The sequence below is a fragment of the Abramis brama genome, assembly GCF_963993115.1.
Source record: "Abramis brama genome assembly, chromosome: 13".
Taxonomy (NCBI): domain Eukaryota; kingdom Metazoa; phylum Chordata; class Actinopteri; order Cypriniformes; family Leuciscidae; genus Abramis; species Abramis brama.
The window spans coordinates 35,485,176-35,499,681 of NC_139975.1; the positions used below are offsets into that span (position 1 = coordinate 35,485,176).

General features: G+C 40.4%; 2 protein-coding genes across 3 annotated transcripts in view; one reads left to right on the forward strand and one right to left on the reverse strand.

Moving 5' to 3' along the window:
• The first annotated feature begins 273 nt into the window (after positions 1 to 273).
• Positions 274 to 14,506, forward strand: part of LOC311094431 (nuclear factor 7, brain-like) — an 85,653-nt gene continuing 71,420 nt past the window's right edge. Inside the window, exons 1-6 of one of the 2 annotated variants that reach the window (XM_084132390.1) lie at positions 274 to 899; positions 9,539 to 9,634; positions 9,747 to 9,977; positions 10,095 to 10,117; positions 10,199 to 10,317; positions 10,695 to 12,361. In XM_084132390.1, the coding sequence (XP_083988516.1) occupies positions 504 to 899; positions 9,539 to 9,634; positions 9,747 to 9,977; positions 10,095 to 10,117; positions 10,199 to 10,317; positions 10,695 to 11,239 (1,410 nt within the window). In that variant the 5' untranslated portion in view covers positions 274 to 503 and the 3' untranslated portion in view covers positions 11,240 to 12,361. Of the gene's footprint in view, positions 900 to 9,538; positions 9,635 to 9,746; positions 9,978 to 10,094; positions 10,118 to 10,198; positions 10,318 to 10,694; positions 12,362 to 14,506 lie in introns of those variants that run through there. The other variant, XM_084132392.1, reaches the window with a different exon arrangement.
• On the reverse strand, positions 2,713 to 9,591 carry LOC311094430 (uncharacterized protein). Its single transcript, XM_084132389.1, has 2 exons — positions 5,329 to 9,591; positions 2,713 to 5,247 (listed from the first exon to the last, which is right to left on the reverse strand). Exons 1-2 carry the CDS (start codon positions 6,445 to 6,447, stop codon positions 4,468 to 4,470), a joined length of 1,899 nt encoding a protein of 632 aa, XP_083988515.1. The 5' UTR covers positions 6,448 to 9,591; the 3' UTR covers positions 2,713 to 4,467.

The following is a 14,506-nucleotide window of genomic DNA, read 5'->3' on the forward strand; positions in this document are numbered from 1 at the left end:
GGGAAATGTAGTCCATGATAAGATGGCGAGAGTCGGGAGGTGTTTCCCCCTAGTGGAGATCATGGGCACTCCAGCTGGTGGATGTGACAGTATTATATGACCCACTAGAAGGGACAATCAGTCTTATTTTTTTTGGAATCAAATTTTTATATAACTGACTTTAAAAAATTATGAATCGTTTTAAAGAAAAAAAAAAAAAAAGACTAACTTACTAGTTTCAGTGGTTTATGCAACCAGTCCCAGAAGCTCCAAAAGGTCGTCAGAAACTCCACCCTCTTACAAAACCTTCCAGGAAGTGACTAGTCATTATTTCTGCCTTTCACTTTTACTGAAAGCTAAAACGAGTCGTGAAGAATAGAGGAGGACACATTATATTAGGGCTTTTGTGTATTTCTGAATGAACCTAGATTAGATTTTGATTGTAATAGTTGTTTACTCTTTAAACCAAAGTTCAGAAAGTGAAAGTAAATTGTAGATTATTGGATCTTTTACAAGACGAGGAAATGGATTCAAAATCTGTGGAAGAGCTTTCTTGTCCTGTTTGCTATGAAATCTTCAAGACTCCTGTTCTTCTGTCCTGTAGTCACAGTTTCTGTAAAGAGTGTCTACAACAGTTCTGGAAAACACAGAAAACTCAGGAGTGTCCTGTCTGCAGGAGGAGATCCTCAAAAGAAGATCCTCCAGTTAATCTAGCGTTAAAAAACTTGTGTGATTCATTGATAAAGGAGGGAAATGAGAAGCGTTCATCAGGATCTGAGGAGATCTGCAGTTTACACAGTGAGAAACTCAAACTCTTCTGTCTGGAGGACAAACAGCCTGTGTGTTTAGTGTGCAGAGACTCAGAGAAACACACCAATCACACATTCAGACCCATCAGTGAAGTGCTTCCATCTTACAAGGTAAGACAGATGTTTCTCATTTCAAATGTTAAATACAGTGATATACATAGAAACATTATTATCCCCTTATAGGGCTGTAGTACTCGAGTCATGTGTTGTGCCGAATTTCGACTCCCTGCCAGAATCTGACTCCCCCTCTCGTGCACGCGCAATGACGTCACTACACTAGTCGCCTAATTTCGTCTCACTGACAGAATCTGACTCTCCCTCGCGTGCACGCGCAATAACGTCGGTGCGACTGTTTTATTTTTCGTCTGTTTGTGTTACTTAAAAAAAGTTTGGTGCCTTTTTTTTTTCTTTTTTTTTTACAGGTGTTTATTATCAGTGTTTTCCAGAAAGCGTTGCGAAAACTCATCACTGGCATACAGGACATTATGTTTAAGTGCACTAAACTTACCTAAGTCAAATATGAAATGTTAATATTTAACATTTATTCCCATTGTGCACTGTTTACTACTATAGACAGTCCAATAATACCATGTGCAATAAGTTCTACTTAATTCTGCACATAATATTATTCTTAGATATACTCTGCCAGTACATTTATTTAAATCAAACCCCAGAATTATTTTCCTGTCCAAAGCACAGGTGTAAGCAAATTATATAAATCATACTTCCCTCATTTTTCAGGTTTGCAAAATCAAAGACAAATGAAACTCATTCTGGTTACACCTCTTACTATGGATGCTAAAATAATTTCTCTGTTTTACACTTGATATTGTATTGTGATGGGCACTTTCAGTTCATTCTGGCTGATATTTGCCACTATAACTGGGTGGCTATCTGAAGTGGACATAACACTTGTTATCTGTTTCAACATTTACCTACAACTTTAAATGTATTTTTTATGATGGTGCACACTTTCTGTTTGCAGGATGATTGCATTTTGGTGATAAAAAAAACAGAAATACATGTAAAACGCCTATAACTGTGAAATCATTCAGGAATGTTTTTCTTATTATTGTTTGCTCAATGAAAATGTAATTTCATTGCATTCACCGTTGGTCCCCCTGTTATGTACATGTGTCACAGTAAAATAATAATTTTTATTGTATGTGCAAAGTTGGTCATCTCCAATGAGCTGGTCAAAAACGCATAAGTTGGAAAATAATAACTTAAATAGGATTACAAACTAAACAATAATAAAAAAAGAGAAACTACTGCTCAACACTTGAAAATAAATACATTTATTTTATACAAGCTGGACACAAGTAGTTGGTGACTTCCATCGATGTTTTTGCGCAGTCACAGTGGTACCACCGAGGGCACACATCACAGCCAATCTTAACATAGGGACAAAGTGAATATTAGTATGCACCACAATTATCTATAATTAGAGTAATAATAGAGTGAAAGATAAAGTTATAAAAAAATATATACAGTAAGTACAAATAATCATAAACAATTTAGAAAGAATAAAAATAGACACCTTAATACATTAATTTAGGTGCAGAGGTAGTCCAGTGAAAATGCTCAGTTTCAATAAGGTGCAGTATAATTGTGTGTGTTAATGTAATACATTTGAGGGGGAGGATGGTTTTGACGGGTGCTGCTTAAATCTATACATAAAATACTTGTGCTTTTCTGCAGAGGATCCTCCATGGACAAAGGTGTCATCAGAATGAGTTTCATGTGTTTTCTCTTGCAAAGCTGACATTGGAGGGAGTATAAATTTGACAGGTGCTGTGTTTAAAATTATAGTGATTTTATGTGTGTCACTGCATAAATACATATGGTTATAATTTATGCCCCCAACCCCCCAACCCCCCAACCCCGACCCCGACCCCGACCCCAACCAAACATTTTCCTCGCAGCCATTAGATCTAATAAACAGGTTATGTTTTTAGCAGTTTCACTTCCTATTTATATTCATTTGTTATTTATTAATTTCACACACACACACACACACACAGTACACAAACACTAAATGCAGACAGGAATTACAGGTGTGGAAACTATAGATGAACAGTAAAGGATTTAGTTTTTTACTTTTTTTATTAAATGCCAATCAAATTACAAATAATAAACATGACAATAGTCTAAGACATATACAAATGTAGTCAACAACAAATAGTAAAAGAACATATACAGTATAAAATAATAATAGCCTACAAGTAGGCTAAAAGAAAGAGAGAAAAAAATGATATTAACAGAAAAAGGAACAGGTATGAGATCATCATATAAATAGCATAAAAGCTTCACATAGAGACCTAGTGCGTTTTGTTTTACTATTTATTGAATCCAAGTAGGCCTAACTCAATATAATTTGATGCGCGTACACGCGAGGGGAGTCAGATTCTGTCAGGGAGTCGAAATTCGGCGACTAGTGTGGTGACGTCATTGCGCGTGCACGCGAGGGGAGTCAGATTCTGTCAGGGAGTCGAAATTCGGCGACTAGTGTGGTGACGTCATTGCGCGTGCACGCGAGGGGAGTCAGATTCTGGCAGGGAGTCGAAATTCGGCACAACACCTGTCTTGGACTCGAGTCCGGACTCGAGACCGCTTTTCTATGGTCTCGGACTCGCTGGTATTCGGACTCGGACTTGTCTCGGTCTCGGCCACTGGTCTTGCCAAATATGGCTTTTGGTCTCGACCGAGTCCAGGTTTCTTTATGATGTTCCCAGTAATCACACATACGTCGCCGCGATATTAAAACAATAGGCTATATTATTGGAGGGAAAGTGAAACACTGGCCACCTAATAACTATGGGCATTTCGGCTCTTTTTCGTGAGCCGGCTCGTTTCACTCAGCTCACTGAAAGAGCCGGCTCTTTTGACTCACAAACGGCTCTTTAAAAAATAAATGTTTAAATAAACTCGCTGAAAGTCCACCGCTAGTGCAACGTGAATTCATATTTTTAATTGTCCATAACACCCCGAAAACTAGCCTGCTTGCCTTGCACATCTAATTAATGGGCAAAGTTTTCCGACTTTATTTCTTACCTTTCTTTCTTTGCCTCCACGAGTGGTAGGCTCCAATGATTGGCTGTTTTAAAATATAGCTAATATCGAAACAAAATAACCCAGCTCATAACTTGCAGGTTTGCTTATTGGCTAACTTTTTTCATTTGATTGCTTCAGCCGCCACCCGCCCAAATTTAATTAAAATATTATTTTTCGTCACGTCATCCGCCCGATCCGCCGTTTATCCGCATCTCTTGTGTGTGTGTGTGTCTGTGAGTTGTCTCGGTCCTCCCTCATGCAGTTTAATTGGTTGACATCGCGTGTATGTCACAGTATCAAATGAAGAGGAGGATTTGCAGGTTAACAGTGTTTAATAAAAACAGAAAACTCACAGCCGTACACAAAATGATAATCCAAACAGGTGACACAGAGAAGGCCACAGAACAACCAGTGACATCAAACAATGAACCAGCAAAAGACACACACAAAGACACAGCTTATATATGCAGGTTAATGGGAAACAGCTGGTAACAAATGATCAATGATTAACAGACAGGAGTATGGGAAATGCAGTTCATGATACATATGACAGTGAGGGGAAGAGACATCTGGTGGCAACTCAGGGAACAACACTAATACAATACAATAAACACAAAACACAGTCTCACACTGTGACAGTACTCCCCCCTAAAAGGAGTGGCTTCCAGACACTCCATAAGACCAAGCACAAAAGTTCAGGTGGGTGGAGGAACGGAGGTGGATCTGGGGGAGGGATGGAGGGTCTAGAACCCCAGGGCGGGGCCGCAGGCGGTGCAGGCGGTGCAGGGAGCCAGGGCGGGGCCGCAGGCGGTGCAGGGAGCCAGGGCGGGGCCGCAGGCGGTGCAGGGAGCCAGGGCGGGGCCGCAGGCGGGACCAGAGACCAGAACGGCGCTGGAGACCAGGGTGGTGCTGCAGGCATCTCCAGACACCAGAGCCGAGCTGCAACCCATGGTGGTGCTGGCGGTAACAGGAACCTGGGCAAAGAAGCACAAGAGGCCCTATGGGCCAGGTTAGCTAGGGCAGACAGTTCAACTAGCTTGGGGTCGGCCATCTCGGGCCAGGCAGAGAGTTCAAGGAGCTCGGGGACGGCCATCTTGGGCCGGGCAGAGAGTTCAAGGAGCTCAGGGACGGCCATCTTGGGCCAGGCAGAGAGTTCAGAGACCTCGGAGTCATCCATCTTGGGCAGGACGGAGAGACTTTCAGTCGTGACAGGAAGTGCAGTAGACTCATGTTCAGACCTCTCAGCTGTGACAGGAAGTGCAGTAGACTCATGTTCAGACCTCTCAGCTGTGACAGGAAGTGCAGTAGACTCAGGTTCAGACCTCTCAGCCGTGACAGGAAGTTCAAGAGACTCCGATTCAGACTTAACGGCCGATTCAGGTTCATGGGCTTGAGAGACATCTTGCTGAACAGAAGAGCAGAAAGCAGACCTCACACACCACAGAGCCATGGTAAACACAGGAAATACTGAGTCCAATGAACATACCTCTGGTGCCTTCCTGAGAACAGGTGCAGGCATGATGATAGCCCTCCTTAGAACAGGTGACGCTGAGGCAACAGCCATCTGGAGTGTAGGGGCAGGTATAACCCCAGCAGTCTCAAAAATAGGTGCAGGCATAGTGACAGCCATCTTGGGTACTGCTGCTGGCTTGGCGGCGGCCATTTTGAGGACGGGTGCAGGCTTGGCAGTGGCCCTCGTGAAAACCGGCACCGGGGTTGGAAGGCCAGCCCTCCGCACTGACCTTAATGGAGTCTCTGCCAGACTAGACCTCAGACGCTGGGTTCTGGCATGGATAGGAGAGAAAGGTGAGGCAGCCATCCTGTGAAGTGGCTCTGGTGCGGCAGCCATCTTGTGAAGTGGCTCTGGTGCGGCAGCCATCTTGTGAATAGGCTTGGGTCTCCTCTCCATCTCCCTCTCTCGTGGCCGACGCTCGGGAAAGAGTGAAACAATCATGTCTCTAGCACTCGCTACATCCATAATTGGCTCGGGTGTGGCAGCCATCTTGTGAAGAGGCTCAGGTGTGGCAGCCATCTTGTGAAGAGGCTCAGGTGTGGCAGCCATCTTGTGATATGACTCGGGTGTGTATTCCCGCAGGCCCAGAGTCCCAACACACAACGACCGGTGCGCACTACCTCCCCTCAAAAAATTGCTTGGACGGGGTCTCCTCCCTGACCTCCGAGAAGAATTCACCTTAGTCTTGGAAAAGACCCGAATCATCTCCCCGGTAAGTGCCTTGAAAGAGGCACAGCATGGGTCCCGTCTCTCCCACACCTCTGTTCCCCATGTGGCTGCTGGACCGGTCAGCAGCAGTAGCACGAACGCTACTTTCGATTCCTCAGTTTCGAAAGTCCTGTGATGCATATCTAGATGCAGAGAACACTGATTAATAAAGTTTTCACATAACTTAGGCTCACCAGCGTATCTCTCAGGGAAGTCCGTGCTAGGCTCCGGCTGACCACTCGACTCCGTGGGGTTGGGGGAAATGGATGGTGTGGGCGACACGGAACCACTCTGCAACAACAGGAGCTGTTGTTGCAAATCCGCCACCCTGGTACTCAGTGCTTCTCTCACCCGCTCCAAGTTGCTCTCCTGTGTCAGATCCATAGCAGTGATACAAAAATAACTCCGGCTACAAATAACTCCTGTGGCTGATAACCCGCTCCTTCCTTAAGGGCTGGTTCATTCTGTCACGGTATCAAATGAAGAGGAGGATTTGCAGGTTAACAGTGTTTAATAAAAACAGAAAACTCACAGCCGTACACAAAATGATAATCCAAACAGGTGACACAGAGAAGGCCACAGAACAACCAGTGACATCAAACAATGAACCAGCAAAAGACACACACAAAGACACAGCTTATATATGCAGGTTAATGGGAAACAGCTGGTAACAAATGATCAATGATTAACAGACAGGAGTATGGGAAATGCAGTTCATGATACATATGACAGTGAGGGGAAGAGACATCTGGTGGCAACTCAGGGAACAACACTAATACAATACAATAAACACAAAACACAGTCTCACACTGTGACAGTGTATGATTGACGTGATTACGTGAGAAAATGGATGTGTGGCGTGTGAAAAGTGTCAATTGCGTGAGTCTCACGCTCAATGCGTGAGAGTTGGCAGCCCTGAAATAAATAAGTAAATACATACATAAATCATACATACAAATTGTCAGTATTTGTGTGTTTAAGATATTAAATGCACCCAGTATATGTGAAAAATATGACAGAAATTAAAAATGTCTGCTTTTTCAACACGTCTCCTCCACCTGCGTGCACGTCTCATCAGCTCTGGGGCGCTGGAGAAATCGCCCCAGAGAGGCGGGTCTGTGGAGCAGCTTAGCCTATTGCTGATTTAAGATATACATGTTTGACATAAACTCTAGCCAATCAGCGAGCTCAAATCTAGTCAGCTATGGGCGCTTCTGTTAGCGCCCCAAGCTGCGCGCGCCCGAGCCGAGGCGCGCCCATCTCCATCAGACAGCGGCCTATCGGCTTGGGGTGCGTTTCCCGAAAGCATCGTTGGCCAACTATGGTCGCAAGTTCATCGCAATGTCCATTGAACTCTATTGGTAACGACGGAACTTGCGACCATAGTTGGCTAACGATGCTTTCGGGAAATGCACCCCTGGCTACTAGCTGGATGCGGTCATGCTAATGCCTTGTTTTGCTTTCCATGATTACTTTTTAAAACAACAGGGACAGATCCAGCATGGACAGTTACCGGAGTGAGGGACCTGTCTGAGAAAGTAACTAAACTTTTTGAGATAAATTTCAAATGCAAATAGAAGGTTTGTGCAATTTGTTTGTTTTTGTGTAAGAATGCTTCAGTCTTGTAATATTGCATTAAATAATTACTGACTTTTTTTACAGAGCACTGGTATCATGCAGTTTGTGTTAAATTGTGTTTGGGTGGTTAATACTAATAATTATTTGTAATATTATTATTTTTCGTTTTACAACGATACGTAAAGGCAGTGATTCTCAAACTGGGTTTGTGGTGGTTCTCAAACCGTGAGGTGACAGAAGGGGGTGCGGGAACAAAATGCTGAATTTTGCCGTTCCTTAATACTACCTCACCCTAAAATAAGATTTAAACTGAGCATGCATTTCTCTCAGGTTAAATGCTGTAAATACCTCATCAGTTTTTACCAAAACTGTCTGCATTTAGTAGTAGGCTATATATGACAGGTCTCGTGCAGATTTCTGCCTCGGCAAATCGCGCTATACTGCCGCTCTCGACAATGTACGCTACCTTTGTAAAAGTAGGGATTTAAGTTAGCACTTACTAGCATGAAGAACAAATATAGACACAGGCTGTGCGTGGAGATCGATATAAGAATCAAACTCTCTTCGATACAAACACATACCCTGTGTGAGTTCCTGTGTTTAATGTTGATCACATTATATGAAGATCCACACGATTACAAATGTGACATTGATTTTATACAACAGTTCAACAAACGAAATATTAATATTAAGTGATGTTCATTTTCAACACAGTTGTCAGTATTTTTACAGTAAATTAATAGCTCCAATAAAAGCCACAGCAGAACTGCAGCACACAGCAATGATTGTGAACGAATCTTTAGAGTAAATGATTCAATGATTAATTCATAAATACAGCCACTTGCTTTATTACTGAATGAATGACTCGATGACTCTCCACCTACTGGCGGTTTTAATTTAATATTTAAACATCACTTCGTTTTTACCATCATTGCATATTTATCTATTTAACTTTTTTTTTAATTCAAAGAATTATTTATTTTATAAAGGTATTTGTAAAGGTAAAAATGCACTTGAAAAAATCGATTTAAGGGGGCAAATATTGTCCCTTACTGAAAAAGGTGTGACTGAAGAGTGGGTGCGCAGAAGGATATTAAAGCCTCTTGAGGTACAACTCTAAAAAGTTTGAGAACCACTGGGACTGGGTTAAGGAATAGAACAAAATAAACATCAAAGCACAATACACATACCAAGGGCAGAAAGTAGGCCTAATACTCCCATAATGCTGTATTTAGATGGTTTCAGGCAAAAAAAAAACTTTTTTTTTTTTCACAAAAAATAGCATGTTAGGATATAACACTATAAGAATATATAATGTATGCACTGGAGAAACAAGGAAAGAGTTAAACAGAGTGTAACATGGAATGTATAAAAACTACTGTCAATGTTAGGGAGTAGGAGAGTGTTTTGTTTCTTGCTGTTGTCAAGATTCATTAATTTGTCAATTAAAGTTTATAAGTTCTAACAACTTTGTGCCATGAATAAAATCTACATACCTGAGATGGGAAAATGTGTTTTATTAATTTTACCATTTTGTAAAAAAAATTACCCTAAATGCCTGTTGTCGCTAATTTGCAACATACCTAAATTTATATCTATTCTATATGGTATAGACAAATTAACAATCTCAACTTAATTTAGCATCAGTTTGGAGCCAGAAACACACATAATAATTTTTTTTTTTTAATTGTAAATAAATTCAGGCGTTTATTTGTGTATACAATAGACCAGTATTTATTTTTACTCAAACTAAATCTCATAATATTCAGACACAAATGCTTCCATGAGAATGACCCATTCAACATATAAATAATATAACAATAAAAACATTCAAACATACAATGTTTAAACCTCTTATAACTGCACAAGTTTCACAGATTTTCATCTTAACCTGTAGGAGGAGTTTAATACAGCACTGACGTCCTTACAAGACAAGCTCAAACATGGAGAAGAAATGAAGAAAAAGTGTGATGAAACAATTGAGCACATCAAGGTGAGGATATAAAGAGTTAAATACTCAACATTCACACACAGAGTTTATTATTGACATTAGTGGAGTGTGTGTTCATACAGCGCTGACTGAAGTGAATGTGATTTGATTTCAGTCTCAAGCTGAGCACACAGAGCGTCAGATTAAAGAAGAGTTTGAGAAGCTTCATCAGTTTCTCAGAGACGAAGAAGAAGCTACAATCACTGCACTGAGAGAGGAAGAGGAGCAGAAGAAGCAGAGGATGAAGGAGAAGCTGGAGGAGATGAACACACACATCTCAGCTCTTTCACACACAATCAGAGACATGGAGGAGATGATGAAAGACAATGACGTCTCGTTTCTAAAGGTGACAAATCAATCTGGCTTCATTCTTTGTGCATAAAACAACTTGTATAGAGAGACTCATTGACAATGAGAGTGTTTGATAAGATATTAAAATGTTTTCAAACTCTATATTTTCCAGAACTTTAAGGCCTCGATGGAAAGGTGAGTGAGCTGCTCGTATCTCTTCTCTCAGTGGATCTGAACTCAAATTCACTGCAGTTCTGACTCCTGAATGTTCCTCAGAGTCCAGATCTCACAGCCGGATCCACGGATGAGTTCTGGAGCTTTGATTCATGTGTCGCGTTATCTGGGTAACCTGCCGTTCAGAGTCTGGAAGAAGATGCTGGAAACTGTCCAACACAGTGAGTCTCAGCAGATTTGACACCAGTGCAGAAGATAGTTCACATATAAACACACACAACATCAACATTTGATAGAAATATATTTAATAATCACTACAAAGTGAATCTGAACTGTATTTCAGAAAATCATCAGATCATTGAGCGAACTCATAATGAAAAGTCTATTCCTCATGGTTTATGTTTATGTATTAGGAGACAATAGTGTTTATTGAATACTGATATTAAACCTGAAGCCTCAATCCATTCTGACAGTAACTGAGAGACCATTGTTATGATAGCATGATTTATGATCTCTTTCAACAAAAGAAAAATGTTTTACATTTACATTTCTAATACATCATATTTCATCCTGTAATCTGATGTTATTCTCTTTGCAGCTCCGTTGACTCTGGATCCAAACACAACACATCCTCGTCTCACACTCTCTGCTGATCTGACCAGTGTGTCGCTCAGTGATGGAGATAAAACACTTCCTGATAATCCAGAGAGGTTTGACAGGTGTCCATGTGTCCTGGGATCTGAGGGCTTTAACTCAGGAACACACTGCTGGGATGTGGAGGTTGGAGACAATACACGCTGGATTATTGGAATAACAACAGCATCAAACCAAAGGAAGGGAGAGGATTTCTTTAAGTCTAATGTCTGGTTTGTAGGGTACATGAACAGCAAATACAGCTCACAATCCCCAGAGCAACGCCACACTGTCTTCACTGTTGAACAGAAGCTTCAGCGTGTGAGAGTTCAGCTGGACTATGACAGAGGAACAGTGTCATTCTCTGATCCTGTAACTAAAGACTGTCTGTGCAGATTCAGGACATCCTTCACAGAGACTGTCTTTCCATTCTTAGATAATCACTGCACAACTTCTCCTCTGAGGATCTTACCAGTTAAACTGTTTATTACAGCAGAAAATCACAGTTAAATCTGATTCTGCTTCTTAATTCAGTTTTGCAAATTATGCTTTAATAATAACTCTGTAATCAAAGGGTCTCATTGATCAATCACAATTAAATGCTTAATTTAAAGTCAACCTTTAACCCTTGTGTTTCCTTAAGGACATGTTTGTCTCTTTCAGGTTTAATTTTTTTTTGAATCATTCATTGTTAAAGGTGCCATGTGTAAAAATTGAGGTAAAAATATCCAAAAAATGAGCTACACACATCAAAAGAATGAGAAGAAATAAGGGCGATGATGTCATTGAAAAAATGACAAGTTATAGTGCTGCAGAGATATCAACCTGAATTAGCATTAGCATTACTAGCCACGGCCCGACAGGTGTCGTAATACCAGTTTCGACCATGGGAGGCGGTATGCCGGCAACATAACCACCAGCCAAACATGCAATACACGAATAACTCGCACGGCTTGTGGGCGTACTTGAACCTGATGTCAATCGTGTGGAAAGTAGCCGACTGCCCACTACTACATTCAAATAAAATCTGATAAAAAAGGAACAGAACCAGAGTAAACATTGGCACTGCTTTCCATCGCTGGAGACAACTAATGGACATGAAAAAAATGAGGTTCGACTCCGAATTTGCAACATTTCTTTTGGATTGGTAAGTAAGATGCTGTTATTTCGTTAGAAGTTTGTTTTATATGTTTGTGTAGTTTTTTCGGGAAGTTATAACATAGAAATGTATCGAAGGCTGTTCGATAAACGTATATATAACGTACATAAATATAGTATTGTAATAGTACACATATATAGCACAATCTCTATAGCTCTTTTTTTCTTGCCAACTACGTGACCTATATTATGTTTATTAAATGGCTTTCCTGAGGTAAATCTGACATAATTGTTCCCCAACTGTGTTATTGACCTCTTCACGCTGATAAAAAACACTGATTGGTCGATATTATGTATGAGGAATACATTTTGGTAAGTTGTAGCCTAACGTTACTGTATCTTTCAACAGTGTTCGTGTTTTTTTACTATTAGTAGAGATGATCGGTTCACGTGCGCTAGGGATCTGTCGTGTAACATTTACAAGCGCCAAAACGGTATTTATTGTTTGAATTTTGAAATAAAAGTGACAGAATCACTTTTAGAGCTGAGATTTTTTTATATCATAACTAACCTGCTGTGTAGTCTGTCGGTATGCGTGTCCTCTTTGCTTCGCGATTTTTCTGTGCATGAGAAAATTGATGTGTGGCGTGAGAGTGTGTGAAAAGTGTCAATTGCGTGTGTCTCACGGTGAATGCGTGAGAGTTGGAAGCTCTGGTTACGTTGGCGCTAGCTTGGTCAACATCAGCAAATGCTGTCTGTCAAATTAATGTAATTCAAACTAACAATAAAAATGTAATATGAACAAAACGAATATGAACATATTCACTGGTAAAGGTGAAGGGGAGTAGCTTGAAGATGTGATATTCATACTCTAGAGTAGACCAACTCACTTTCTGGAGGTATACTGCCCCCATCTGGTATGGAATGTGGAGTATGAATTTATTTTATTTGACACAAGACACCTTTAAAGGAGAAGTTCACTTTCAAAAAAACTTTTGCTGATAATTTACTCACCCCCATGTCATCCAAGATGTCCATGTCTTTCTTTCTTCAGTCGCAAAGAAATTAAGGTTTTTGATGAAAACATTCCAGGATTTCCCCCCATGTAATGGATTCTATTGGGACCCAAACGGTAGAAGGTCCAAATGACAGTTTAAGTGCAGCTTCAAAGGGCTTTAAACGATACCAGACGATGAATAAGGGTCTTATCTAGCGAAACGATCGGTCATTTCCAAAATAAATAAAAAAGTTTAAGTTTTATAAGCACAAATGTTCGCCTTGCTCTGTTCTGTGATGCGCGTTCGTGACGTCACGTAATACGCAATTACGTTGAAAAGGTCACGCTTGAAAAATTTCTGTCCTGAAGAAAATGTTCTTTTTGGCTTTTTAATATTAAAACACCCAGGATACGCACACGAAATGGGCATTTTAAACGATAAACTGACACAAATACATTTGAAAATGTGTATATGGTCCTCCTTCCGCACATTTGTAAACACGTCAAGCGTGACCTTTTCAACGTAATTGCGTATTACGTGACGTCTTCAACGCGCATCACAGAACAGAGCAAGGCGAGCGTTTGTGCTTATAAAACTTAAACTTTTTTATTTATTTTGGAAATGACCGATCGTTTCGCTAGATAAGACCCTTATTCATCGTCTGGTATCGTTTAAAGCCCTTTGAAGCTGCACTTAAACTGTCATTTGGACCTTCTACCGTTTGGGTCCCAATAGAATCCATTACATGGGGGGAAATCCTGGAATGTTTTCATCAAAAACCTTAATTTCTTTGCGACTGAAGAAAGAAAGACATGGACATCTTGGATGACATGGGGGTGAGTAAATTATCAGCAAAAGTTTTTTTGAAAGTGAACTTCTCCTTTAAAGGTGCATTGCGCAAGTCTCTGAGTTTTTGCAGAACTATGCCCCCTCTGGCGACAAGCGAAACTGCAACACTGCAACTGAACGCGTATGACGTCACGCCCAGTCTCAAATTCCGACCCGAATCCCTCTTATTTATTTTACTGTACAGGATTATAGAGGCAATCGCAGTGATCAGAGAAGGGCTCATTCAGCCCATCAGGCAATTGTTTAAGCATGTATGGGTTAGAAAAACGGGTATTTTTAACATGAAATGTTGCACAATGCACCTTTAATGCCAACTGCATCAAATTTGGTACAAGTGTGTATTTTTATTGGATTTTTCTTATTTCACCCTCATTTCCTTTCATAAATCACTGGGTACACAAAATATTTACACTCAGGACCTTAAGGATAAAAATGTCCCCATTGAAACCCATTAAAACTGCCCATTTCTTTTTATCTCAGGGCCATTTAACTATAAAATGATGCAGTCTTTGTTAATAGACTTTTGTTCTGTTGGCAAGGCTTACATGTAATTTTTTTTACTATATATATTTTTTTTTTACAAGATAGCGTTTTTTTTTTTTTTACAGGTTTGGTCTATAAAGCAAATACTCGCTTTTTTCATGTTTTTTGCTTGTGCATATTAGAGACAATATTAAAAAACTAAAAATAATAGTAAAAAAAACTAGTAATGCAGATGTGCAGTTGCTCACTGGTTATGATGATACGCTTCTCATATCAAGAGTCAACTGTAAATCAACAGCCCTGAGTCAAAGGAAAACTGATAAGGAACTTGATATGAGGACATTTAAGT

Coding starts and splice junctions, on each gene's coding strand:
- LOC311094430 (XM_084132389.1), bottom strand. CDS start 6,447: ATGGATCTGACACAGGAGAGCAACTTGGAGCGGGTGAGAGAAGCACTG. Junction 5,248..5,328: donor TTCTCAGGAAGGCACCAGAG/GTATGTTCATTG, acceptor TCTTCTGTTCAG/CAAGATGTCTCTCAAGCCCA.